This window comes from Erythrolamprus reginae, chromosome 1 (genome assembly GCF_031021105.1).
Source record: "Erythrolamprus reginae isolate rEryReg1 chromosome 1, rEryReg1.hap1, whole genome shotgun sequence".
In the NCBI taxonomy this organism is placed as follows: Eukaryota; Metazoa; Chordata; class Lepidosauria; order Squamata; family Dipsadidae; genus Erythrolamprus; species Erythrolamprus reginae.
Window position 1 is genome coordinate 27989719 of NC_091950.1, and position 27955 is coordinate 28017673.

Genomic DNA, 27955 nt, shown 5'->3' on the forward strand with positions numbered 1-27955 from the left:
AAAAAAAAAGGCTGCACAAGACCAAAAGGCCAGCTTAGGCCGGCTGAGTCACGAAAAACAGTCTTAGAGGAAAAACAGGTTGGCCCGAAGCAGGGAAGGGGCGGGCCAAGGCGGAGAGAGTTTAAAGGCCCGCCAAACTGGTCTTGAAGACTGTTGGGAGCGCTTCACTATGGGCGGCCGGTTTCTCCTTCTCCTCATCGCGGGCGGCCTTTGGGCCACCTCCTGCGGGGAAAGTAACAGGCCGGCGACGTGCGGTTACCCGCCGCAACTTTGGTGCAGTTCCAAAGAGATCGCCCGAGCCTGCCAGGTAAGCGAAGAAGGGTGGCTGGGGCTTGCACGCGGATCACCCCTTTGCCTATGACAGTGTTTCCCAACCTTGGCAACTTAAAGATATTTGGACTTCAACTCCCAGAATTCCCCAGCCAGCATACATGTTGCCAAGATTGGGAAACACTGGCCTATGAGGCATGCCGGGCGGGGGGAGGGGGGGCTTCGAACTGGGTGCTTTGCAATCTCCTGCTGCAGAAGGCTGCTTGTTTCTCTCACTCTCTCTTTCTCTCTCTCTCTCTCTCTTTTCCCCCTCTCCCCCCCTCTCTCTCTATTTTATTTATTTATTTGTCCAATACACAATGAGGGTTTTAGTGGGTATATACAGTACACATAGTAAAATACAGGATGAAGGTTATAGAGGAGATACTCATAGTAAAATATATCTAAGAAATAATAGAAAAGAAGGTATAGTAATAGAGCATGTCAATGAAAGAATAGAAGAAGAGATATAGGAATAGATTAGATTAGATTAGATTTATTGGATTTATATGTCGCCCCTCTCCGCAGACTAGGGGCGGCTCACAACAATGGTGAAGAACAGTACATAGTAACAAATCTAATATTTAAAAATCTAAATTACAGTTTTAGATTAAAAAGTCCAAAAAAGAAACCCCAATATATAAAAAACAACACACAATCTAATCATACACAAAAACTACATGGGCAAGGGGGAGATGTTTCAATTCCCCCATGCCTGACGGCAGAGGTGGGTTTTAAGAAGTTTACGAAAGGCAAGGAGGATGGGGGCAATCCTAATCTCTGGGGGGAGCTGGTTCCAGCGGGTCGGAGCCACCACAGAGAAGGCTCTTCCCCTGGGTCCCGCCAGACGACATTGTTTAGTTGATGGAACCCGTAGAAGGCCAACTCTGTGGGACCTAGAAGAAAGGTATAGGATATATAGGAGAGCAATAGGACAGGGGACGGAAGGCACTCTGATGCACTTGTACTCGCCCCTTACTGACCTCTTAGGAATCTGGATAGGTCAACGGTAGATAATCTAAGGGTAAAGTGTTGGGGGTTTGGGGATGACACTATGGAGTCCGGTAATGAGTTCCACGCTTCGACAACTCGGTTACTGAAGTCATATTTTTTACAGTCAAGTTTGGAGCGGTTAATATTAAGTTTAAATCTGTTGTGTGCTCTTGTATTATTGTGTTTGAAGCTGAAGTAGTCACAGACAGGCAGGATGTTGCAGTACAGTATATGATCTTGTAGGCAATGCTTAGATCTTGTTTAAGGCATCTTAATTCTAAACTTTCTAGGCCCAGGATTGAAAGTCTAGTCTCGTAGGGTATTCTATTTTGAGTGGAGAAGTGAAGGGCTCTTCTGGTGAAGTATCTCTCCTAGTCTCCTCTGAACAATCCCCGAAAACTTGTAGCCCACGCATCTCCTGTTTGGGGTGGGGGGTCATAGTTCCCTCTAAGCTGAGCAGTGAGCAATCGCTCACTTAAAAATCATCATCAACTCAGAGTTTTCCAAACCTGCCCAGAAGCCGAGAGGGAAAGAGTGAGAGGGAAGGAGAGAGAGAGGAAGAGAGGAAGAGAGAGAAACAGATAGAAAAAAGAGAGGAAGGGAAAGAAAAAGAATGAGAGGAAGGAAAAGAGAAAGAAAAAGAATGGGAGTAAGGAAGAGAGAAAGAAAATCAAAATCTAGTTTGAAACTAGCTCAACTATTTAAGTGGCATTTTGATATTGATAGAGTTGCCCTATTATGAGCTCACTGTTATAGACACACAGTACAGCATTTTATTTTGAAATTCTTTGAGGCAAAACAGGGTGGGTTTTTTATTTATTTGTTTGTTTGTTTGTTTGTTTATTTATTTATTATTTCTGTGCTGCCCAGTCCCGAAGGGACTGCCGCACAGACACTATACTTTTCCGCCCACCCCCCAAAAAAATTAGAGGGAACACTGGTGGGGGTGGGGGGTTGGACTAGATGACCTGCAAGGGCCCTTCCAACTGAAATAAGTAAGTAAGTAACATATACATACATACATACACACTGTCTCTCTCACACACATATATGGAGTGGGGCTGAAAAGGCAAAAGGGAGCAGTGAGCTCCCTCCCATATTTGGGTATGCTGGGTGACTCAACAGAAAAACACATATACTGTATATACACACACACACACTGCTAAAATAAATAAGTAAAGGGAACACTTAAATAACACAATATAACTCCAAGTAAATCAAACTTCTGTGAAATCAAACTGTCCACTTAGGAAACAACACTGATGGACAATCAAGTTCACTTGCTGTTGTGCAAATGGAAGAGTTGTGCAAATGAAATATTCAATGAGAATATTTCATTCATTCAGATCTAGGATGTGTTATTTGAGTGTTCCCTTTATTTTTTTTTTGAGCAATATTATTATTATTATTATTATTATTTATTCGATTTGTATGCCGCCCCTCTCCGAAGACTCAAAATATATATAGAACAGAATTCTTTATTGGCCAAGTGTGATTGGACACACAAGGAATTTGTCTTTGATGCATATCAAGAATCATGAGGTACAACTTGTTGCTTGTGTCCTCAAGATTTTTATTAATATTGACTGTTTCTTCATTGCTTATTTGACCCCCTATGACAATCATTAACTGTTGTACCTCATAATTCTTGACAAATGTATATTTTCTTTTATGTACACTGAGAGCATATGCACCAAGACAAATTCTATGTGTGTCCAATCACACTTGGCCAATAAAGAATTCTATATAGTGTTGATATACTCTTAAGGTGTATGTATTGATGCATATATGGAAACTATGGAGATTTTTTTTTAAAAAAATGATGTCAGTGAAGAATCACCAGACACTATATTTTATTTATTTATTTATTTTATTCATTTATTAAATTTGTATGCTGCCCCTGTCTGTAGACTCGGGGCGGCTCACAACAGTAATAGAAAACAATATATAATACAAATCTAATAATTAAAACTAAAAACCCATAATTTAAAAAACATGCACACAACATACCATACATAAACAGTATAGGCCTGGGGAAGTCATCTCAGTTCCCCCATGCCTGACGGCAGAGGTGGGTTTTAAAGAGTTTACAAAAGGCAAGGAGGGTGGGAGCAGTTCTAATATCAGGGGGGAGCTGGTTCCAGAGGGTCGTGGCCGCCACAGAGAAGGCTCTTCCCCTGGGACCCACCAAACAACATTGTTTAGTCGGGACCGGAGAAGGCCAACTCTGTGGGACCTAATCGGTCGCTGGGATTCGTGCGGCAGAAGGCGGTCCCGGAGATTTCCCCTTCACTCATGTGTTTCTTGCCGAAGAAGATCACATGGAACAAATTCCTAACAGAAGGTCCGAAGTCCAGACCCAGGACATTATCTGAAAGAGGGAAGATCTTCATAACACTCAATCATAGCAGTTGGCCAGACATTTGTTTTAAAATTCTGGGATTTGAAGTCCATGGGTCTTAAGGTTGCCAAGGTTGGAGACCCCTGCTTAGCCTCTAACAAAGTTTGTTCCAAGCATCTACTACTCTTTCAGTAAAATAATTTGACTAAATTACCGTACTTAAGCCCTTGCTGGTGTTAAGTATTGCTCATCATCCAAGGAGAAGGGCGGATCCCTAGCTCAATAATAACCTGCAAATCATTGTTGCTGTTTCCTCCTTTAATGCCATAGGACTGGGGTTTTTTAATTTCTCCCAGCTAAGCAATGGGGCAGGCAGGGAGTAGGCAGAAATTCCTGGAACCTGAATATAAGGAACAGGGGGGTGGAAACAGCAGGCTTGATCAGGAAAATAAATAGTAGTACATATTTTTTAAATGATCTCACAGAACTCTGCCGAAATTGTGTAGAGACTAACATCTCCAAGTTTTAAAGCAAGGGTGTCTAGCCTTGGCAACTTTAAAACTTGTGGACTTTAACCCCCAGAATTCCCCAGCCACCCCTGTTTCAAAACACCTCTTGTCGCTTATCTTGCTCTAGATCAGTGTTTCCCAACCTTGGCAACTTGAAGATATTTGGACTTCAACTCCCAGAATTCCCCAGCCAGCAAATGCTGGCTGGGGAATTCTGGGAGTTGAAGTCCAAATATCTTCAAGTTGCCAAGGTTCGGGAAAAACTGCTCTAGATGTATGTGCCCCATTGACTAGCTGTGATGAAAATTGTATTGTGAGGCATCTGAATTATATTTTGGTGTAATAGGGTGAGCAATAGTCAAAGACATTTTTTAAAAGAAGAGAACAAAATATTTCAAAATCATACACAAGAACAAGGGGGGCACAATCTGAGGTTAGTTGGGGGGAAAGATCAGAAGCAACATGAGAAAATATTATTTTACTGAAAGAGTAGTAGATGCTTGGAACAAACTTCCAGCAGACGTGGTTGGTAAATCCACATGCCTGGGATAAACACACATCCATCCTAAAATAAAATACAGGAATTAGTATAAGGGTAGACGAGATCAGTGTTTTTCAACCAGTCAGGTGATGTGGTCAGATGTGCCGCGAAGCTCAGCAAGAGAGAGAGAGAGAGAGAGAAAGAAAGCAAGAGTGAGAGAAAGAAAGCAAGAGAAAGAGAGAGGCGGGGAAGGAGGGAGAGATAGAAAGAGAGCAAAAGAGAGAGGAAGGAAGGAAGAGAGAAAGAGGGATGGAGAGAGAGAAAGAAAGAGGAAGGGAGAGAAGGAGGGAGAGAGAAATAGAGTGAAAGGGAGGAAGAGAGAGAGATATATAATTTTTTTGTCCAAACTTTTTTTAGCCCCCCCACTCCCCCCTCCCCGCTCAAGGTGCCCCATTATTTTGTATATGTAAAAAATGTGCCGCAGCTCAAAAAAGGTTGAAAATCACTGGACTAGATGGACCATGAGGTCTATTTCTGCCATCAATCTTCTATGTTTCAATACCGATTATGTACTGTTTCACCCTTATAAATTATCCATCCTTTCACCATGTTCATAAATATTTATCATCTCTCCCTCCCTCCCTCTCTCTCTCTCCTATAGTTTACTTCCATCATAAACTACTGTTTCTGCATTTAGTAACTGACGTTCAACTCCATATCTGCCATGCAGAATGTTATGTGTGTGTATGCACGCCCACGTGCCATTTAAGTCAACGTTGACTCCTGGCAACTGCCTGGAACAGTGCCTGCTATTTTCTTGGCAAGAGTTCAAAAGTGTTTTAATTTAATTTATTTATTTTTTTAAAAAAATATTTATTAGTTTAATTTAATTTAATTTGTTACACATATAAGCCGCCCAACCCCTGTCGGACCCTGGTCTGCATACAACAAAATTAAAAAACAATATAAAACAATTTAAAAACGCCTATTAAAACATTCATCAATTCTAGGTTGGAGCTAGATGCTGTTGCTCCAGCAGACGTGGTTGGTAAGTCCACAGTAACTGAATTTAAACATGCCTGGGATAAACATAGATCCATCCTAAGATAAAATACAGGAAATAGTATAAGGGCAGACTAGATGCATCATGAGGTCTTTTTCTGTCGTCAATCTTCTATGTTTCTATGCTCAAGGACCCCAAGTCTGCCAAGGGTTTTAATTCAAGCTTATTCACATTTTGGTACCTTTTCTCTAAATCCACAATTATCAAGTGCCATTGGGAGCGGGTGGCATAGAAGTCGAATTACAGTGTTCCCTCGATTTCCGCGGGGGATGCGTTCTGAGACCTCCCGCGAAAGTCGAATTTCCGTGAAGTAGAGATGCGGAAGTAAATACAGTACACTATTTTTGGCTATGAACAGTATCACAAGCCTTTCCTTAACACTTTAAAACCCTAAAGTGCAATTTCCCATTCCCTTAGCAACCATTTACTCACCATGTTTATTTATTAAAGTTTATTAAAAAAAATATTTATTAAAGTCAGATGAAAGTTTTGCGATGACATATGACGTCGTCAGGCGGGAAAAATCGTGGTATAGGGAAAAAACACGTGAAGTATTTTTTAATTAATATTTTTGAAAAACCGTGGTGTAGACTTTTCACAAAGTTTGAACCCGCGAAAATCGAGGGAACACTGTAATAATAATAATAATAATGTTAAATTTTCTGTCAGCTGGTATACATTTGTGTTACCTTTCTGTTTGAATTGGGAACAGTAATGGTCTTCCGCTAATTGCCGGACATAGATGAAGTCCTAATGCATAAACAATACTCTCCAGGCGTACGGTCTGTTCCTGCAGTATTTTTGAATGACTTTCTCATGCCAAAAAGTGGTTCCTCAATGTACTTTTAAATAAAGGAACATACAGGGCAATTGATGGCTTCTTGAGTTGCACAAATAGTTCAGTTTGATTTATACATCATGATTTAACATTTATATATATCGGGCATACTCAGCTAATGGCTAAATGACTGAGCACAATACATTATAGCTAAATGCACAAGGATCAAATTCAAAATTTGAATTTGAACTAATGGTATTTTTGCAAGGGAGCAGCCTTTCAAATGAACATTGAAAAGGAATTTTATTTCAAAACTGAGCTATGGTTCTGACCAATTTTTCAACCTAAGGAAGTTAGGAGGGGTAGTTCTTAGTTTAAGATCATTTGTTTAACAAATATGAGCGGAGGTGGCACAGTAGGTAGAGCGTAGTACTGCAGGCCATAGTTCCCTCTAAGCTGAGCAGTGAGCAATCACTCACTTAAAAATCATCATCAACTCAGAGTTTTCCAAACCTGCCCAGAAGTCGAGAGGGAAAGAGTGAGAGGGAAGGAGAGAGAGAGGAAGAGAGAGAAACAGATAGAAAAAAGAGAGGAAGGAAAAGAGAAAGAAAAAGAATGGGAGTAAGGAAGAGAGAAAGAAAATCAAAATCTAGTTTGAAACTAGCTCAACTATTTAAGTGGCATTTTGATATTGATAGAGTTGCCCTATTATGAGCTCACTGTTATAGACACACAGTACAGTATTTTATTTTGAAATTCTCTGAGGCAAAACAGGGTGGTTTTTTTTTTATTTATTTATTTGTTTGTTTGTTTGTTTATTTGTTTATTTAATTATTTAATTATTTATTTATTTGTTATTTCTGTTCCACCCCGCTCAGACACTATACTTTTCCGCCCACCCCCTCAAAAAATTAGAGGGAACACTGCTGCAGGCCACTAAAGCTGACTATTGATCTGTAGGTCAGTGGTTCAAATCTCACCACCGGCTCAAGGTTAACTCAGCCTTCCATCCTTCCGAGGTGGGTAAAATGAGGACCCGGATTGTGGGGGCAAATATACGGCATAAAAAAATGGAATAAATAATAAATAAATAATAATAAAATAATAACATGGAAAATTACAAGATTGCCATTTTAAAAAGTGATTCATTGATTATATTTTGGAACTGTCCATCTTGTTCAAAGAGGGATTTTGGCCAGGGTGCAATATGCTTGCAAACAAAACTTTTGCGGCTAGTTTGCAATAAGAGACTTGGCCCAACCTCTCTTGGCCCAACCCATTTTATGAGGGAAAATTCCAGACAGAAAACCCCACGGTTGGTGGGGTTTTTTTTTGGCAAAGCCCCATACTTTCACTTCTCTTTACAAAGAAAGCAAATGGCTGAATTCTTGGAAGGGGTGTGAATCAGAGCTTTTGAGCTTTTTTGTTTTTATTGTCATCTTCCATGATATAATCTTTCACAATTCAATATGTGTGTTGTATAACAACCAGGCTGTGTTTATAACAATTCAAACTGGTTGTGGAAGGATTTTTTTCCCCCTGAAAGAAACATCCTAAAGCAGTGGTTCTCAACCTGGGGGTCAGGACCCCTTTGGGGGGGGTCGAATGACCATTTCACAGGGGTCGTCTAAGACAATGTTTCCCAACCTTGGCAACTTGAAGATATTTGGACTTCAACTCCCAGAACTCCCCAGCCAGCAATTGCTGGCTGGGGAATTCTGGAAGTCCAAATATCTTCAAGTTGCCAAGGTTGGGAAACACTGGTCTAAGACCATTGGAAAAGACAAACTTCTTTTTTAAAGCTTCTATTCTGGCACCTTGGAACATATTTTTACAACCTGACCAATCAGGCATTTACAATGGGGAGGGAGAGAATGAAAGAGTGAGAGATAGAAAGGATAGAGAGAAAGAGAGAGAGAGAAAGGAAAGAGAGAAAGGGAGGAAGACAAAGGAAAGAGAGAGAAAGAGGGAATGAAGGAGGGAAAGAAAGAAAGAGTGAGAGATAGAAAGGATAGAGAGAAAGGAAAGAGAGAAAGAAAGGGAGGAAGACAAAGGAAAGAGAGAGAAAGAGGGAATGAAGGGGGGAGAGAAAGAAAGAGTGAGAGATAGAAAAGATAGAGAAAAAGAGAGAGAGAAAGGAAAGAGAAAGGGAGGAAGACAAAGGAAAGAGAGAGAAAGAGGGAGTGAAGGAGGGAGAGAAAGAAAGAGTGAGAGAAAGGATAGAGAGAAAGAGGGAGGGAAAGGAAAGAAAGAAAGGGAGGAAGACAAAGGAAAGAGAGAAAGAGGGAATGAAGGAGGGAAAGAAAGAAAGAGTGAGAGATAGAAAGGATAGAGAGAAAAAGTGAGAAAGGAAAGAGAAAGGGAGGAAGACAAAGGAAAGAGAGAGAAAGAGGGAATGAAGGGGGGAGAGAAAGAAAGAGTGAGAGATAGAAAGGATAGAGAAAAAGAGAGAGAAAGGAAAGAGAGAAAGGGAGGAAGACAAAGGAAAGAGAGAGAAAGAGGGAGTGAAGGAGGGAGAGAAAGAAAGAGTGAGAGAAAGGATAGAGAGAAAGAGGGAGGGAAAGGAAAGAAAGAAAGAAAGGGAGGAAGACAAAGGAAAGAGAGAAAGAGGGAATGAAGGAGGGAAAGAAAGAAAGAGTGAGAGATAGAAAGGATAGAGAGAAAGAGAGAGAAAGGAAAGAGAAAGGGAGGAAGACAAAGGAAAGAGAGAGAAAGAGGGAATGAAGGGGGGAGAGAAAGAAAGAGTGAGAGATAGAAAGGATAGAGAAAGAGAGAGAGAGAAAGGAAAGAGAGAAAGGGAGGAAGACAAAGGAAAGAGAGAGAAAGAGGGAGTGAAGGAGGGAGAGAAAGAAAGAGTGAGAGAAAGGATAGAGAGAAAGAGGGAGGGAAAGGAAAGAAAGAAAGGGAGGAAGACAAAGGAAAGAGAGAGAAAGAGGGAGTGAAGGAGGGAGAGAAAGAAAGAGTGAGAGAAAGGATAGAGAGAAAGAGGGAGGGAAAGGAAAGAGAGAAAGGGAGGAAGAAAAAGGAAAGAGAGAGAAAGAGGGAGTAAAGGAGGGAGAGAAAGAAAGAGTGAGAGAAAGGATAGAGAGTAAGAGGGAGGGAAAGGAAAGAAAGAAAGAAAGGGAGGAAGACAAAGGAAAGAGAAAGAGGGAATGAAGGAGGGAGAGAAAGAAAGTGAGAGAAAGGATAGAGAGAAAGAGGGAGGGAAAGGAAAGAAAGAAAGGGAGGAAGACAAAGGAAAGAGAGAGAAAGAGGGAGTGAAGGAGGGAGAGAAAGAAAGAGTGAGAGAAAGGATAGAGAGAAAGAGGGAGGGAAAGGAAAGAGAGAAAGGGAGGAAGACAAAGGAAAGAGAGAGAAAGAGGGAGTGAAGGAGGCAGAGAAAGAAAGAGTGAGAGAAAGGATAGAGAGAAAGAGGGAGGGAAAGGAAAGAAAGAAAGGGAGGAAGACAAAGGAAAGAGAGAAAGAGGGAATGAAGGAGGAAGAGAAAGAAAGTGAGAGAAAGGATAGAGAGAAAGAGGGAGGGAAAGGAAAGAAAGAAAGGGAGCGAGAGAAAGGAAAGAGAGATGAGAGAGGAAGGAGGAGAGAGAAAGAGAGAGAAAGCAGGGAAAGTGAATTATGGATGTCAGAACTCACGCATGCGTGATAGCGCGCGCACACACTTTTTTTATTTTATTTTATTTTTAATTTTTATTTATTTATTTATTTATTTATGAGTTCTATGCCGCGCAGTCCCGAAGGGACTTCTGCTCAGATACTATACTTTTCCGCCCACACCGGGAAAAAAAATAGAGGGAACACTGGGGCTGGCCCAAAAGAGTGGGAAAGGAGGAGCAGAGACACCCGCTCAGACAAGGGAAAACTTGTAGCTCAGGGGTGAATTTTGGAATCCTTGGTGCTTTCTGAGCTTGCAGGCATTTCATTACCCAATTAGGTAGCATTACTCTTCTAGCACTGAAGATCCTATCTAGTTGGATAATGAAACACCTGCAAAGGAAACAACCAGCTGAGAAAACACCAAAAACCCCACAAGGCGGACAAGGTCCTACAGCCCGCCTTCCTCCATCGGGGCTGCAGGGGTCTTAGCGATGGACGAGGCCCATGATGACTGGGGACAGGCTGAAAGGGAAGAACCAGAAAGACACAGGAGAAGTCCAATGGACGTCTGTGTAAGCATGTGTGGATATGTGCCCATGGGCAGCAGAGGCCCCAAAACCAGCTGGCCGGCGGGAGGCGGGGCATCCCAACACCAGCAGCGCTGCATGAGATAATAGTTCATAGTTATAGTTTATTAGATTTGTATGCCGCCCCTCTCCGAAGACTCGGGGCGGCTCACAACATAACAGTGGTACAATACATTACAAATCCAATAGTAGAAAGTTAAATCAATTTAAAAGCATTAATACCTAGTAAAATCCCTAACTGTACAATCATACACACTCAACCTAATCCATCGTACAGTAAGGCCGAAAACATAATAAAAAGGGGAGAGAGGGTGGTAATTATCCCCACGCCTGGCGACAAAGGTAGGTCTTCAGCATTTTACGGAAGGCGAGGAGGTTGGGGGCTGTTCGAATCTCTGGAGGGAGTTGATTCCAGAGGGCCGGGGCCACCACAGATAAGATCTTTTTCTTTCATGAGCTTCTGTTTTTGTCGTTTGACGGGAAACAGAAGCTCAGGAACGAAACGCCACGGAGGTCTGACCTGGGGCGACAGTGCATGTGCCAGCAGAGAAGGTTCTGTGTGCTGCCTCTGGCACCTGTGCAGGAAGCAAATTCTTGCAAGGAGATGCGCGTGCGAGATTTTGCATGCACAGAAGCAAAAAAAATCACCAAAATCTCTCTCTCGTGCGCGTCCCCTCGCGAGATTTTGCTGCCTGCGCATGCGCAGAAGCAAAATCTCGCCGGGACATGCAAGTGCACATGCCAGAGACCCAGAGCTGCGTGCACAGCTCCATTTTTATTACCGGTGCAGCATCCTCATCCATACTGGTAGGAACCTGATACTGATATAAGCTATGAAAAAGAAGTACAGTGGTACCTCTACCTAAGAACGCCTCTACTTAAGAACCTTTCTAGATAAGAACCAGGTGTTCAAGATTTTTTGCCTCTTCTTAAGAACCATTTTCTACTTAAGAACCCGAGCCCTGAAAAATTTCGCAGGAAATTTGAGACCGACACGAAGGCCCGGCCAGTTTCTTGCCATTCCCCCTGGGTTTCTCTCTCTGGCGCAGTGTATGGGAGGCAGCCTCGTGCCGGGTGTATGGGAGGGGCCTGCTCCTCCTCACCACCTCAGAGTCCCTCTTTTTTTTTCTTTTTTAAGCCTTAAAGTTTTGGATTTTTTAAAATTCCCCTCTCCTCCCTTTCTTCTTTCGGCAGTGACTGTCCTCCTCCTCCTCTTCTTCTTCCTCCTCCTCCTCCCACCCAAATTCCAAGCTTTTATTTCTTTCCTAACGGGTTTGCACACATTATTTGCTTCTACATTGATTCCTATGGGAAAAATGGCTTCTACTTACAAACTTTTCTACTTGAGAACCTGGTCACGGAATGAATTAAGTTCTTAAGGAGAGGTACCACTGTATTTTCTTCACCCCTATACAGTGGTAGCTCATGATACGAACCCCTCGTCTTACGAACAACCCGAGATACAAACCTGGGGTTCAGAAAATTTTTGCCTCTTCTTACGAACTTTTTCCTTCTTATGAACCCGCCGCCGCCGCCACCAAGAAGCCCCGCCGCCCGGCTGTCGCCTTTTAAAACAGCCGGGGGGCTTCTCAGCGTCCTCCTGAACCCGAACGCCAAACCCGAACTTCCAGGTTCAGCGTTCGGGAGGCTGCTGAGAAGCCCCGCCGCCCGGCTGTCACCTTTTAAAACAGCCGGGGGGCTTTTCGGCTGCCTCCCGTTTGGCGTTCGGGTTCAGGAGGACGCTGAGAAGCCCCCCGGTTGTTTTTAAAGGTAACAGCGGGGCAGCGGCGTTTTTTGGCGGTTTTTTTCCGTTGTACGGATTAATTGATTTTACATTGTTTCCTATGGGAAACAATGTTTCGTCTTACGAACTTTTCGTCTTACGAACCTCCCCCGGGAACCAAGGTGTTACTGTATTTTCTTCCTCCCTTTTCATAGAAGAAAACTGCCCTTTTAATTTGCTGACATCCCAGGTGGTCAAACTGCGGACACCCCGTCTTGATCCAGATTTTCCTTTCTTGCAGGTGGAGAAGCGTTGCACCAGGCTGATGTCCAACACCCCGAAAGCTGACCCTGTCTCTGTCAGCCTCTACTATGAATCCCTCTGCGGTGGCTGTCGTGAGTTTCTGGTGCAGACGCTCTTTCCCACTTGGGTGATGCTACAAAGTATCATGAACGTGACTTTAGTCCCTTACGGGAACGCAGAGGTAGGAGAATGTCCCTGGGGGGCGGCAGAATGACTGAGGATGTGATGGAGGCGATTCAGATTTCTCATCCCCTCCATTTATCCTCTTACAGGAGAAGAAAGAGGGCACGAAATGGCACTTTACATGCCAGCATGGCGAAGAGGAATGCTTGGGGAACACGATAGAGGTTTGTGCTTATAGAGTAACTCAGAGGTCTTCAAACTTGGCAACTTCGTCTGGCGGGGCCTAGGGGAAGAGCCTTCTCTGTGGCGGCCCCAGCCCTATGGAACGAGCTCCCCCCAGAGATTCGCACTGCCTCCACTCTCCCTGTCTTTTGTAAAGCTTTGAAGACCCATCTCTTGGGGGGGTCACTGAAATTTTAATATTTTGCCCCAGCCAATGAATGAATATACGATGTATGATGTATGAATATGTTTGCTTAACTTTTTAACTATGGGGATTTTTTAGACTGTAATTTTATTTAGATTTCTAATGTGTTTATATTACCTTTGTTCTAAGCTGCCTTGAGTCTCAGGAAAAGGGCAGTATAGAAATCAAAGAAAGAAAGAAAGAGAGAGAGAAAGAAAGAAAGAAAGAAAGGAAAGAAGGAAAGAAAGAAAGAAAGATTAAGACCTGTGGACTTCAACTCCCAGAATTCTCCAGCCAATATAATTGGCTGGAGAATTCTGGGAGTTGAAGTCCACAAGTCTTAAAGTTGCCAAGTTTGGGAACCGCTGGCAGTAACTGATAATGTTAGAATAGTTGGGGGTGAGGTGGGATTTGGGAATGACCTATTGGAGCAGATCAAACTTGCCCAGGTTGCAACTTGGAAATGGCTCCCTGCATCTACACTAGGGGTGTCAAACTCAAGGCCAGGGGCTTGCGATGGTCAGATGTGATTTGCAGGACCGTCCGGGTCTAACCCAATACGAAGAGGAAAGATTGATCTTCTGACTTTATTCTGTGGACACCCCTGTCCTAACCCTTGTGCTTTGCCTCCACCAGGCTTGTATCAGCCACTTGTACCCGGTGATTGATTTTGTGCTCATCTTCTGCATGGAGTCAAGTGCAGATGTCGTCACCAGCCTGCCATTGGTATGCCAAAGATCTCCCTGCAATTCTGCTCTCTCTTTTTTTTCTGTAACATTTTTTTTTTTGCTCATTTCTATAAACTGGATGGGTCTGGGAGAGAGCCCAAATAATATACAGTGGTAGAAACACAGAAACATAGAAGTCTGACGGCAGAAAAAGACCTCATGGTCCATCTAGTCTGCCCTTATACTATTTCCTGTATTTTATCTTAGGATGGATATACGTTTATCCCAGGCATGTTTAAATTCAGTTACTGTGGATTTATCTACCACGTCTGCTGGAAGTTTGTTCCAAGGATCTACTACTCTTTCAGTAAAATAATATTTTCTCATGTTGCTTTTGATCTTTCACCCAACTAACTTCAGATTGTGTCCCCTTGTTCTTGTGTTCACTTTCCTATTACAAACACTTCCCTCCTGAACCTTATTTAACCCTTTAACATATTTAAATGTTTCGATCATGTTCCCCCTTTTCCTTCTGTCCTCCAGACTATACAGATTGAGTTCATGAAGTCTTTCCTGATACGTTTTATGCTTAAAACCTTCCATCATTCTCATTTAAAGGGTCTCATTTCAACCCTAAATTATAAATATTCTCCTTTCTTGACCACCTGGGATGTCAGCAAATTAAAAGGGCAGTTTTCTTCCATGGATAGGGATGAAGGAAATACAGCGGTACAGTACCTCTACTTATGGATTTAATTTGTTCTGTGACCAGGTTCTTTAGTAGAAAAGTTTGTAAGAAGAAGCAATTTTTCCCACAGGAATCAATGTAAAAGCAAATAATGCAGGCAATAGGGGAAACCACAGGGAGAGTGGAGGACCTGTTTCCTCCCAGGAGATTCCTCGAGGGGCCCCACGGAGGCTTCTCCCTGCCTTTTCCGGCCCTGTTCCTCCCAGGAGATTCCTAGAAGGGCCCCACCGAGGCTTCTCTCCACCTTTTCCGTCCCTGTTTCCTCCCAGGAGATTCCTAGAGGGGCCCCACGGTGGCTTCTCCCTACCTTTTCCGGCCCTGTTTCCTCCCAGGAGATTCCTAGAGGGGCCCCACGGTGGCTTCTCCCACCTTTTCCGGCCCTGCTACCCCCAGGAGATTCCTAGAGAGGCCCCACGGAGGCTTCTCCCCGCCTTTTCCGGCCCTGTTTCCTCCCAGGAGATTCCTAGAAAGGCCCCACAGAGGCTTTTCTCTGCCTTTTTTGGTTAAAGTTTCGGAGGCTTGGGTTTGTAAATGGAAAATGGTTCTTGAGAAGAGGCAAAACATTCTTGAACACTTGGTTCTTATCTAGAAAAGTTCATAAGTAGAGGCATTCTTAAGTAGACGTACCACTCTACTGCTAAAAAAAATAAAGGAAACATTTAAACAACACAATATAACTCCAAGTAAATCAAACTTCTGTGAAATCAAACTGTCCACTTAGGAGGCAACACTGATTGACAATCAATTTCACGTGCTGTTGTGCACATTCAGCTTTGTACAGAACAAAGTATTCAATGAGAATATTTCATTCATTCAGATCTAGGATGTGTTGTTTGAGTGTTCCCTTTATTTTTTTGAGCAGTATACATCAGCTTCTACAGTAGCAGGATTCACAAAAGCACTCAATCCCACCTTCAAATGTTAGTGGTTGTGATTAGAGGCTCCAGGGAATCCACGAAACAGGTTTAATAAAACTTTCTCGTTCTGGTTTTGAAGTATTCAGGATTGCCTATTCTGTTTCTGCAGTGCCTGAAATTGTATGCTCCTAACGCCTCTCTAGCAGATATCAACGCGTGTGTGAAAGGAGACCTAGGCAATCAGCTTATGCACAGGAACGCTGAACTCACCGAGGCTCTGAAACCACGTCACGAATATGTGCCATGGATCCTCATCAATGGGGTAAGTTTTAGTGGAGGCAGGAAATAATGTTCTCCCTTCGTGTCTTCTTTTATTCATCTTAAGAAGATAATACAGTGGTACCTCGGTTCTCGAACGCTTTGGTTTTCGTACGTTTCGGATACCAAACAAAATTTTCTGCAAAAATTTGCTTCAATATCCGCACAAAAATTCGGATACTGAACAGAAAATTTTGTTTACTATCTGAAATGTAAGATCTGAGGGGACGGGGTGAGAGAGAATGGGAGTCGGAATCCCGACATGCCCCTCCTGGCCGCCCTCTTAACAGCCGCCCAGTCTCCACCTTGTAACTGCTCCAAGCTGCAGGAAGGGTAGGGCTGGCTGCAATACCGGCAGCTTCGGGGGGCTCCTTTCCACAGCGGTTCAGTTGGTTACCTCCAGGCAGCTGCCCCAACTTTTTCTTTCCCCGGCTCCGGCGGCTTCCCTTCATCACGTGACGTTCTTGACGCTGCTGCTGCTCCTCGAAGGGAAGCCGCCGGAGCCGCCGCCGCCGGGAAAGAAAAAGTTGGTGCAGCTGCTTGGAGGTAACGAACTGAACCGCTGTGGAAAGGAGCCCCCCGAAGCTGCCGGTATTGCAGCCAGCCCTACCCTTCCTGCAGCTTGGAGCAGTTACAAGGTAGAGACTGGGCGTCTGTTAAGAGGACGGCCAGGAGGGGCGTGTCGGGATTCCGGCTCCCATTCCCTCTCACCCCGTCCCCTCAGATCTTTATCCCATAGGAAATAGAGGAAATACTGTAGATTTAATTGGTTCCCAGCAAGTCAATGGTCTGGGAACCAATTAAATCCATTTCCATTATTTCCTATGGGATAAATTAATTCGGTTCTTGACCCAATCGGTTCTCGACCACACTTCTGGAACGGATTGTCGGTCGAGAACCGATGTACCACTGTAATTGCAGCCCAGGATTGAAACACAGCTCTTCTAAAATTATACACATTCAACCTCATTTACTATCATAAGAAAAACATGCCCAGAAGGGGGTGGGGGAAAAAATCAAAATTTTTCTTCTGGTTCTGCGTACCTGACCATACCCATAGGAGCCATCACTGCTTGCAACCATTGCCGCCTCTCTACGGTCCTGTGATCAAAATTTGGGCACTTGGCAACTGGCTGGTATTTATGACAGTTGCAGTGCCCTGGGGTCATGTGCAAGGGTAGGTTCCACATTACATCGTGATGATTTGCACCGTTTGTGTGCGCGCATCCCCTCGTGCAATTTCACTTCCGTGCATGCTCAGTAGCAGGATTCAGCTGGAAAGCAGGCGGAGGAGCTGCTCTGCTGTGCTTCGGGTGAAGGAATAAAGGTCACTATTAACCCCAGGGCAGGCGGGAGAGCTTCTTCCCAAGCAGAGGACAAGGAGAAGCCATCCAAAGGGAGAAAAAACTGCCCAAAATTCCCCCAAAAAAGATGGTGGCGCGCCCAGACCGGCACAGACAGAACCGGATCCGTGACACCATCTTCACGTCCCCAGAGGGTCACTAACAGTTCAGGCGATCTGGTCCGAACTGGGAGGAACCCACCCCAGGTCATGTGATCAACTTTATGATCTTGTGACAAGCAAATCAGGTCAATTAACAACTGTTGTGTTAAGTGTTGTGGTTAGCTCTGGCCCAGCTCCTGCCCCAAGGACTGTGGATGTGGGGGAGACATCCACATGCTGCAAGCCTGTTTTGCCCCCGGTGGAATCTACTGATGAAGGCTCCTCTGACCAAGAAGACATGAGTGACAGGGAGGAGGAGAGTGTGGCAGACAGCTCAGAAGGAGATCAATTATCTAGCTCCTCCTTGGATTCAGAACAAGAGTTAATGATACAGCCACGCATGCGGAGAGCGATGCATAGGCAACAACAACTGAGAGATTATTATCAAAGAAAATGAGGCCACCTGTGGTTGGGTGGGGCTGTGGTAATTAGTGAGGCTGCTATAAAGAGCAGTGTGTAGGTTTGGCCATTGTGGAGGATTATCTGATCGTTGTGTTTCGTGCCTGCTTTGCTGACTTTGACCTTTGTGTGCTGATTTCCCCCCGCTTTGAAACTAAACCAGAGCAAAGTGTCTTTCACTTTGTGAAAGAAGAAGGACTGTGAATTGCCTCATGGCTGCAAGCTAAGTATCTCAGAACTGATAAGGGACTTGTACAAATTACCAGTTTGTTTGGAGACGAGTGCTCTTTGCTATACAAAAAGAGGGCTTCGTTTATTCGCATTTTCGGTATAAAGAACATTGTTTTGAATTTTCAAACGTGTGTGTGTCTGAAATTGTATCTATGCATTTTCGGGAGGATTCTACCAGAGAGCTCGACAGAACCACAACCATGTTAACTAACTTAACAGCCTCGATGATGCACTTAGCAACTACAGTGATCCCCTGATCATTGCAATGGTTCCGTTCCAGGACCCCAAGCAATGATCGGGTTTTCGCGAAGTAGCGCTGCGGAAGTAAAAACACCATCTGCGCATGCGCAGATGGTGTTTTTACTCCCGCAGCGCTAGCGAGGAGCCGAAGATTGGGGTTCCTGTTTTAAAACGTCACCGCCGGCATGGGCGGCTTGCCAGCACCCCCCCGGACCCCCAACCCGGGTTTGGGGGGCTGCTAGGAAGCCGCCCATGCCGGCGGCGACGTTTTAAAACAGCCGCGCGGCTTTCCAATGAGTCCCGAAGACAAACATCAAACTTCCACGTTTATCTTCGGGACTCATTGGAAAGCCGCGCGGCTGTTTTAAAACGTCGCCGCCGGCATGGGCGGCTTGCCAGCACCCCCCCCGAACCCGGGTGGGCAGGCTGCGGACAAGCCGTTCGCTCGGGGCCGCTTCCCAGCTGAGTACTCAGCTGGGAAGCGGCCCGAGCGAAGCGGCAGCAGCGAGGAGTTTGCGTGGGTGGTGGGGAAACTCCTCGCTGATGCCCGCCAAGAGGGGGAAGACCTAGGGAAGCCGCCCAGCAGCTGATCTGCCCGGCGCCATCTACCCATGCGTGCCCATAGAAAAAAAGGGCACGCATGCGCAGATGGTGTTTTGACTTCCGGGTTCAAAAATCGCAAATTAGCCTGTTCGCAATGGTCGGGAACGCAATAACCGGGGGATCACTGTATATCAAGAAAGGTCTTAAAATGGGACAAAACTCACTTAACCAGTAGTTTTCTTAGCAACATGACATTTTGGACTCAGTTGTGGTCGTAAGTCAAGGACTACCTGTATTCGCATCTCTTGATGAAGTCTACTTGTAGAGTAACCAGACTTCACTGTTTTACAGCCGTGGTGAAAATGTCTTTCTCCTCTTTCTTTATTTTTCTCAGGTGCACACTGATAAACTTCAAACTCTGGCACAAGAGTCTCTCTTCAATTTGGTTTGCAGCTTGTACAAGGCAAGTATCGCTTTCTTACAAGAAATATTCCTGGTTATTTCCACACTCATCTTGAATGGATAAAAAGCAGGGGTGAACTGCTACCATTTCGGACTGGTTTGAACCTACCGGTAGCAGCGGCCACTGGTGGTTCAGAGAACCAGTACCTCTGCTCTGCCCACCGGCTTGGATGCCCCGTTTCCTTTTCTTAACCCTCTTTAAGTGTCCTGTGCATACGTAGAGGGTGATAAAGATGTGAGCGAAACAGGTGTGAAAAAGCACACGAGCAAACTGATAGATAGGAAAGGCAAATAGATTTCACTGTTGATAAAACGAGATTTAGGAGATGTTAATCTGGACCGGGAGTCATTACTCACAGTCACTCATGCCCTCATCACCTCGAGGCTCGACTACTGTAACGCTCTCTACATGGGGCTACCTTTGAAAAGTGTTCGGAAACTTCAGATCGTGCAGAATGCAGCTGCGAGAGCAATCATGGGCTTCTCTAAGTATGCCCATATTACTCCAACACTCCGCAGTCTGCATTGGTTGCCGATCAGTTTCCGGTCACAATTCAAAGTGTTGGTTATGACCTATAAAGCCCTTCATGGCACCGGACCAGAATATCTTCGGGACCGCCTCCTGCCGCACGAATCCCAGCGACTGGTTAGGTCCCACAGAGTTGGCCTTCTTCGGGTCCCGTCAACTAAACCAGTGTTTCCCAACCGGTGTGCCGCGGCACACTGGTGTGCTGCGAGACATGGTCAGGTGTGCCGCGAGGCGGAGGCCAGCAAAGGTTGTTTTGAAAGTTGGCCCCCTCGCGCACATGGCTTCTCCTCGCTAATAGCGGTGGGCAATAGCCGGGGGAGGGGCGGCTTCTGCAAGTGGGAGCTCCAGGGCTGAGGCTTCCACTTGTGGCTGTCCCCGCCCGATCCGTCCTTCTCTCCGGCTTTCTTGGGGCGCGGCTCCTCCCACAGCTGTGGCTGCAGCGGCGCTGGCGATCCGTCCGCTAGCCGCTGCGAGCGCTGTGGGAACGCCCACCCCTCTCACAGTCCCGCTCGGTCTTCTTGGCCACCTACATGCTGCGGGAAGCCTGGGAAAACCAAGCAGACCGCCCAGGCCAGGCAGAAGAATGCCGCCGCCTTGCTATCCCGCTTCTCTCTGGCCATGCGGTTGCAGAAGCAAGCTCTCCCCCCTCACACGCACACTTTCAGCTGGGCAGGGGGTGAAGCCGACCCCCCGGCTGCCGGCGAAGGAGGTTCGCTCGAGCCTCAGAAAGGAGGCGGATTCAGGCAAAGAGCCTGGCGCAACGGGCGCAGCGTTGGAAAGCGAGCGGGCGGTGGGGGCGCTTCGCTTCTGCCTTCCTGAGGCGCTTTTTTTGGGCTCCGCGTCCGGCGAGTTTCTGCCTTGCCTTGTCCACTTAACGCGGCGGGAGAGATGCTAATTCCCATCCCAAACAGTCCGTCTTTTCCCTCAGGAGTGGGTGGGCGTTTTGTCCCTGGCACCACGTCAGCAGCATCAGGAGGACAACAGATGACTAATCCCGCCAGAGAACAAGAGAGAGAAAGCATGAGAGAGAAAGAAAATAAGAGAGAGAACGAGAGAGAGCAAAAGAGATAGAGAGAGGTGCTTCTTGAAGCATATGGTAAAAAGCACCCAAATAATAAGAAAACCCCCCCAGCCCACACCTGTTTTTGAAAAGAATAAAAGAGGAAAAAAACCCAGCCCTCAACTGGTTTTGGAAATGGTTCGAGTGTGTATACACACACACGCATAAAGGTGGGAGAGAGACAGGGGTGGAAAAAGAGGAGAAGTGAGAGGGAGAAGGAATGAGGGGAAAAGGGAGGAAGAGAGAGAAATGAGAAACATGAGAGAGAAAAGGGGGAAAGACAGGAGAAGTACCCAGAAATGAGAGAGCGGTATAAATTTGAGGAGGGATGATTGATGATTGACTGTATTTATAAGAGGATGTTACATGGGATTGTATATATGAGGGGGTTATGTATGTATGTATGTATGTATGTATGTATGTATGTATGCATGCATGCATGCATGCATTAATTAATTAATTAATTAATTAATTAATTAATTAATTAATTAGATTTGTGTCATTTTGGTTGGTGGTGTGCCCCAGGATTTTGTAAATGTAAAAAATGTGCCGCGGCTCAAAAAAGGTTGAAAATCACTGGACTAAACAATGTCGTCTGGCGGGACCCAGGGGAAGAGCCTTCTCTGTGGGGGCCCCGACCCTCTGGAACCAGCTCCCCCCTGAGATTAGGATTGCCCCCACCCTCCCTGCCTTTCGTAAACTCCTTAAGACCCACCTCTGCCGTTAGGCATGGGGGAACTAAAACATCTCCCCCTTGCCCATGTTGTTTTGCCATTTGATTGATTGATTGTGTGCCTGTTTTTTATATATATTGGGATTGTTTTATGAAATTACTAATTTTAAATTGTAATTAGATTGGTGGGCATTGTATTTGTTATTATGTACTGTTTTTTATTATTGTTGTGAGCCGCCCCGAGTTTGCGGAGAGGGGTGGCATATAAATCCAATAAATCTAATCTAATCTAATCTATGAGTTATTCTGGCTTTGCTTATATTGCACTGAGTTATCGGCATATAATTATATGCATATAATTATTTATTACATTTTTAAAAATGGACGTATTTATTTAAATTTACTGTCTGTCCAACTCCAGCAGATTCTGGGTGGTATAGTAAACTAGGGAAAATATAAAACAATCAAACAGAACCCATATTAAATAAAACCAGCGCTCTATATAAGGAGATTGTTTGGAATACTGTGTTCAGTTCTGGAGACCTCACCTACAAAAAGATATTGACAAAATTGAACGGGTCCAAAGACGGGCTACAAGAATGGTGGAAGGTCTTAAGCATAAAACGTATCAGGAAAGACTTCATGAACTCAATCTGTATAGTCTGGAGGACAGAAGGAAAAGGGGGGACATGATCGAAACATTTAAATATGTCAAAGGGTTAAATAAGGTTCAGGAGGGAAGTGTTTTTAATAGGAAAGTGAACACAAGAACAAGGGGACACAATCTGAAGTTAGTTGGGGGAAGGATCAAAAGCAACATGAGAAAATATTATTTCACTGAAAGAGTAGTAGATCCTTGGAACAAACTTCCAGCCGACGTGGTTGGTAAATCCACAGTAACTGAATTTAAACATGCCTGGGATAAACATATATCCATTGTAAGATAAAATACAGGAAATAGTGTAAGGGCAGACTAGATGGACCATGAGGTCTTTTTCTGCCGTCAGTCTTCTATGTTTCTATGTTTCTAAAACAGAGCCCATGTTAAAATTGAGTCATTTGCCTGAAATGTGATAGGCTCTTCTGCTTGAGCAGAAAGTAGGACTAGACCACGTTCCTCAACCTTTCCAGCTTTGCGGACTGGCGCAGGAGGGAGGGGGAGGGAATGGTTACTCGTAATTAGTGGGCAAGTACACGCACAAGCGGAGGCCTTATTTGCATGAGTGGCAGGTTTGGTTTGCACAATGGAGATGTGTGCATGCAGGTGCTCACTCACCACTTCCGTGGCCCAGTTACAAGGCCCGGTGGTGGGCTACGGCCTGGGGATTGGTGACCCCTAGACTACAGGACCTCCAAGGTTCCTTCCAACTCTGTTATTCTATTCTAAAATAATCTCGTAGAAAGCAAAAACTGCAACACAAAACAGGGGCCACTTAACCGATACTAAATGTATAAAACCCGTTTTCATTTTTTGTCTGTTTCTTCTTTACCAGAAAAAGAAACACCATAATTCTATTGTTCTATTGTTCTATTGCCTTTTTATTACTGTTTTGAGCCGCCCCGAGTCTTCGGAGGGGGCGGCATACAAATCTAATAAATAATAATAATAATAATAATAATAATAATAATAATAATAATAATTATTATTATTATTATTATTATTATTATGTTATTGTTTTGTTATTGTTATTGTTATTATTCCAAATGATAAAGAATCGGTCCATTGGTGTTATTTTATGTGATATGTCCGAAAGTCACTCTTCTCCTGAGTGATATAGAAATCTACAGATCTACTAGATCTGAGTGATACTGTATAGAAATCTACAGATCTACTAGATCAGGGATGACGAACCTTTTTTCCTCGGGTGCCAAAAGAGTGTGGGCGAGCGCTATCGTGCATACGCGACTGTCCAAACCCATAATTCAATGTCTGGGGAGAGTGAAAGTAGCTTCACCCAACCCCCGGAGGCCCTCTAGAGTCTAGAGCAGGGGTGGGCAATTAATTTTGCCATGGGGCCCCATGAGAAATTGGGATGGGTTTAGAGGGCTGGACTAATATAATTAACTCAGTTCTACCCAATACTGTAAAGACCCAGACCCTGGCCTGACCTAAACACACAGACCCACTCTACAGAGTGGGTTTACGGCAACACGGTGCACCACAGTCACTGCGCTGGAGTGTTTGCGTGGTTTCTGTGCTCAGCCGCTCTTGGTAGGCGGTCAGGGTCTGCTCCAGTGCAAGGATGAAAGAGCTCACCGCGTCTGCCGGGATTCCTCCGGTTCCTGCTTTCTTCAGAAAGCAGGAACTGGAGGAGTCTCGGCAGATGCGGTAAGCTCTTTCATCATCACACTGGAGCGGACCCTGACCTCCGTGAACCGGTCACAGACAGTGGGCGGGCCACATTTGGCCTACGGGCCACACTTTGCCCAGCTCTGCTCTAGAGGCTGGAAACAGCCTGTTTCCCAACTCCCGGTGGACCCAGTAGGCTCGTGTTTCTCCCTCCCCAGGCTCCAAATGCTTTCTTGAAGCCAGAAGAGGATAAAAACGCCCTCCCCCATCCCCAAAACTCTGCTAGCCATCACATACATGCATGTTGGAGCTGAGCTAGGGCAACATCTTGTGTGCCAGCAGATATGGCTTCGCATGCCACCTGTGGCATCCATGCCATAGGTTCTCCATCACTGTACTAGATCTAAACCCAGAATGTATTTGTCCATTTATTTAATACTAGTATTGCATAAACAATCAAACAAATACATTCAGGGTATAGATCTAACAATGTCTTTTAACTTGGGAGATATGGTTTTTTTAATCTGCACAAATAAAATTTCTAAGAAGTATTCCAATATATAGGGTATTAGAGTTTGTTGCAAAAATCAAAACCAGAAGCACACAAAAATAATTGATTCAGCTGGATTCATAAACTTCATAAACATAGTAACAGATAAATTTACAATATCATTAGCAGAGTTCTTCTTCAAGCAGTTGCAAACAGCAGAGAACAGTTAGTTTCATTTCAGCAGAACTCAAGAGTGAGAGAGTACAGAGTGGACTGAACCACGCCCAGCCTTAAGCTTCAGTTTTAATTTTGATTCTCTGCACAGACTCAGACGTGGTTAGCTTCCATTGGCCGACTTAGTTGTTATGCCTATTCATTGGCTAACCTTGTTGACATGGCTCTCCCAGTTCATGAATATATTAACATAGGGTTTTTTCATTTGCTTCTGTTTACAATGTTATTAAGTCTTCTGGAGGAAAAATAATTAATATAGCGTGCAGTGAGAAGAAAATGGGAGATCCCCAATCTCATATAGGCTAGATTTGCATAGCACGTTAAATTAGATTAAAATCAAATTGGGCAGCTGGTTGAGCCTATTGCGAAACTTAAACTGGTTACTGGGTATAAAAACCCCTTGATTTAGAGCTCATGGATGTAAAATAAGTCTTTTATAACGGAAAATGAGGTAGCAAATGGAGCAGCAAGAAACACTTTAAAAAGCCTGTTGACCTGCTGAGATCCTGAGCTGAAGTGCTGCAACCTTTTTGAGATCGATCCTTCTTAGAAACATAGAAACATAGTAGAAGACTGACGGCAGAAAAAGCCCTCATGGTCCATCTAGTCTGCCCTTATACTATTTCCTGTATTTTATCTTACAATGGATATATGTTTATCCCAGGCATGTTTAAATTCAGTTACTGTGGATTTACCAACCACGTCTGCTGGAAGTTTGTTCCAAGCATCTACTACTCTTTCAGTAAAATAATATTTTCTCATGTTGCTTTTGATCTTAAATATATTAAAGGGTTAAATAAGGTCCAGGAGGGAAGTGTTTTTAATAGGAAAGTGAACACAAGAACAAGGGGACACAATCTGAGGTTAGTTGGGGGAAAGATCAAAAGCAACATGAGAAAATATTATTTTACTGAAAGAGTAGTAGATCCTTGGAACAAACTTCCAGCAGATGTGGTAGATAAATCCACAGTAACTGAATTTAAACATGCCTGGGATAAACATGTGTCTGTCCTGAGATAAAATACAGAAAATAGTATAAGGGCAGACTAGATGGACCATGAGGTCTTTTTCTGCCGTCAGACTTCTATGTTTCTATGTTTCTATCTTTCCCCCAACTAACTTCAGATTGTGCCCCTTGTTCTTGTGTTCACTTTCCTATTAAAAACACTTCCCTCCTGGACCTTATTTAACCCTTTAACATATTTAAATGTTTCGATCATCTCCCCCCTTTCCCTTCTGTCCTCCAGACTATACAGATTGAGTTCATTAAGTCTTTCCTGATACGTTTTATGCTTCCACCATTCTTGTAGCCCGTCTTTGCACCCGTTCCATTTTGTCAATATCTTTTTGTAAGTGAGGTCTCCAGAACTGAACACAGTATTCCAAATGTGGTCTCACCAGCGCTCTATATAGTGGGATCACAATCTCCCTCTTCCTGCTTGTTATACATCTAGCTATGCAGCCAAGCATCCTACTTGCTTTTCCTACCACCTGACCACACTGCTCACCCATTTTGAGACTGTCAGAAATCACTACCCCTAAATCCCCTAATGGCTTCTTGCCATGACATCTAACTTGTTTACGCTTTCCGAAGTTAAATTACAGCAGAAATTTGTCCAGAGTAGTAAACCAAATGACATAAAAATCTTAGTTAAAAAAAAGAACATGCACATTACACAGAGCCAATAACTAAGAGCTGTGATGATTAAGTCCGATGACGAAATAAGGAAGGGTGGCACCATTGAATGAGGAGTCAACACAGAGATGAAAGGATTAAGTTAGATATTGAGTTAAGACGTTACGATATTTATTTATTTTATTTATTTATTGGATTTGTATGTCGCCCCTCTCCGTGGACTCGGGGCGGCTAACAGCAGTGATGAAAACAGCATGTAACAATCCAATACTAAAACAACTAAAAAACCCTTATTATAAAACCAAACATACATACAAACATACCATGCATAAATTGTAGAGGCCTAGGGGGAAAGAATATCTCAGTTCCCCCATGCCTGACGGCAGAGGTGGGTTTTAAGGAGCTTACGAAAGGCAAGGAGGGTGGGGGCAATTCTAATCTCTGGGGTGAGTTGGTTCCAAAGGGCCAGGGCTGCCACAGAGAAGGCTCTTCTCCTGGGTCCCGCCAAACGACATAGTTTAGTTGACGGGAATCAGCAAAGGCCAACTCTGTGGGACCTAATTGGTCACTGGGATTCGTGCGGCAGAAGGCGATCCTGGAGATAATCTTGTCCGGTGCCATGAAGGGCTTTATAGGTCATAACCAACACTTTGAATTGTGACCGGAAACTGATCGGCAACCAATGCAGACTGCGGAGTGTTGGTGTAACATGGCCATGCCTAGGGAAGCCCATGATTGCTCTCGCAGCTGCATTCTGCACGATCTGAAGTTTCCGAACACTTTTCAAAGGTAGCCCCATGTAGAGAACATTATAGTAGTCGAGCCTCGAGGTGATGAGGGCATGAGTGACTGTGAGCAGTGACTCCCGATCCAAATAGGGCCGCAACTGGTACAGCAGGCGAACCTGGCCAAATTTATGTTTTATGTTTTATTATAAATAGAAAAAGGGAACATAAAGGACTGGATTTTATAATATTGTTATTTGTAGATGAAATATATCTCATGTGTGGTTAATTTTAATTAACTTAGCAAAGAAGAGGATAAAAAGTACTTATTGAAAGTATTATTAGCACTTTTTTCTCTCTCCAAATGTTTAACATATCTAAGAAATATTATTAATTATTATTTTAAGCATTGATTCTGTGTTTTTTTATCGCTCATGTTGTTTTATTGTATGTTGAAAGAAAAATAAAGAAAAAATTTATACCCCGCCCCCCCAAAAAAGTCAGTATTATTTCATTGAGATAATCCTTCTTCCTCTTTATAGCTCTGATTTTTGCCTATTTTTGTGTTTGCAGGGAGATGTGCCAGATGCCTGCAAAAGGCCAACAGAACTTTCTCCCTTCCTCCCCAATCACCCTTTCTTGAGGAAGCCCACAGCCAACTTGTCCGACGGTTTATCAGTCTGCCCAAGGAAAAGCAAAGGAAACTTTTAAAGATTTTAATCCTACATGTCTGTATTAGCTGTCAAATTTTCCTGCTACAAGGTGGAGCTCAGCTCTGGAATGTAATGAAGTCAAGGGACTCTTTCAAGGAGGCAGAAGAAGAAAAATCAGGGACAGATGTTTTGGGAAGAAGAGTGGAGCCTTGGTTTTCTTGGTGCTAAAACAATAAACCCGTGGGAAGGTAGCTTCTGTCACTCTAGCAGGAATTACATCTTTTAACCTCATAAAAGTTGCTGATTTTACCCTCATTTCTACTTCGTATTGATTGCACACACCCCCAAATGGAAATGTTGTCTTTAGGGAAAAAGTCGTGTCTTCAGAAGGACAAAGTTGGTCTCTTCTTGCCAACATCCAATCCTATTTGGTGATCTGAGATATGGGAAGCTGCATTATAATACAGTAGTACCTCTAGATACGA

General features: G+C 44.0%; 1 protein-coding gene across 1 annotated transcript; it reads left to right on the forward strand.

Moving 5' to 3' along the window:
* IFI30 (IFI30 lysosomal thiol reductase) lies at window positions 1-27779 on the forward strand. The gene is made up of 7 exons (XM_070748202.1): window positions 1-307; window positions 12680-12862; window positions 12954-13028; window positions 13847-13936; window positions 15653-15805; window positions 19113-19181; window positions 27391-27779. The coding sequence occupies exons 1-7, from the start codon at window positions 170-172 to the stop codon at window positions 27526-27528; spliced, it is 846 nt and encodes a 281-aa protein (XP_070604303.1). The 5' UTR covers window positions 1-169; the 3' UTR covers window positions 27529-27779.
* Window positions 27780-27955: the final 176 nt, after the last annotated feature.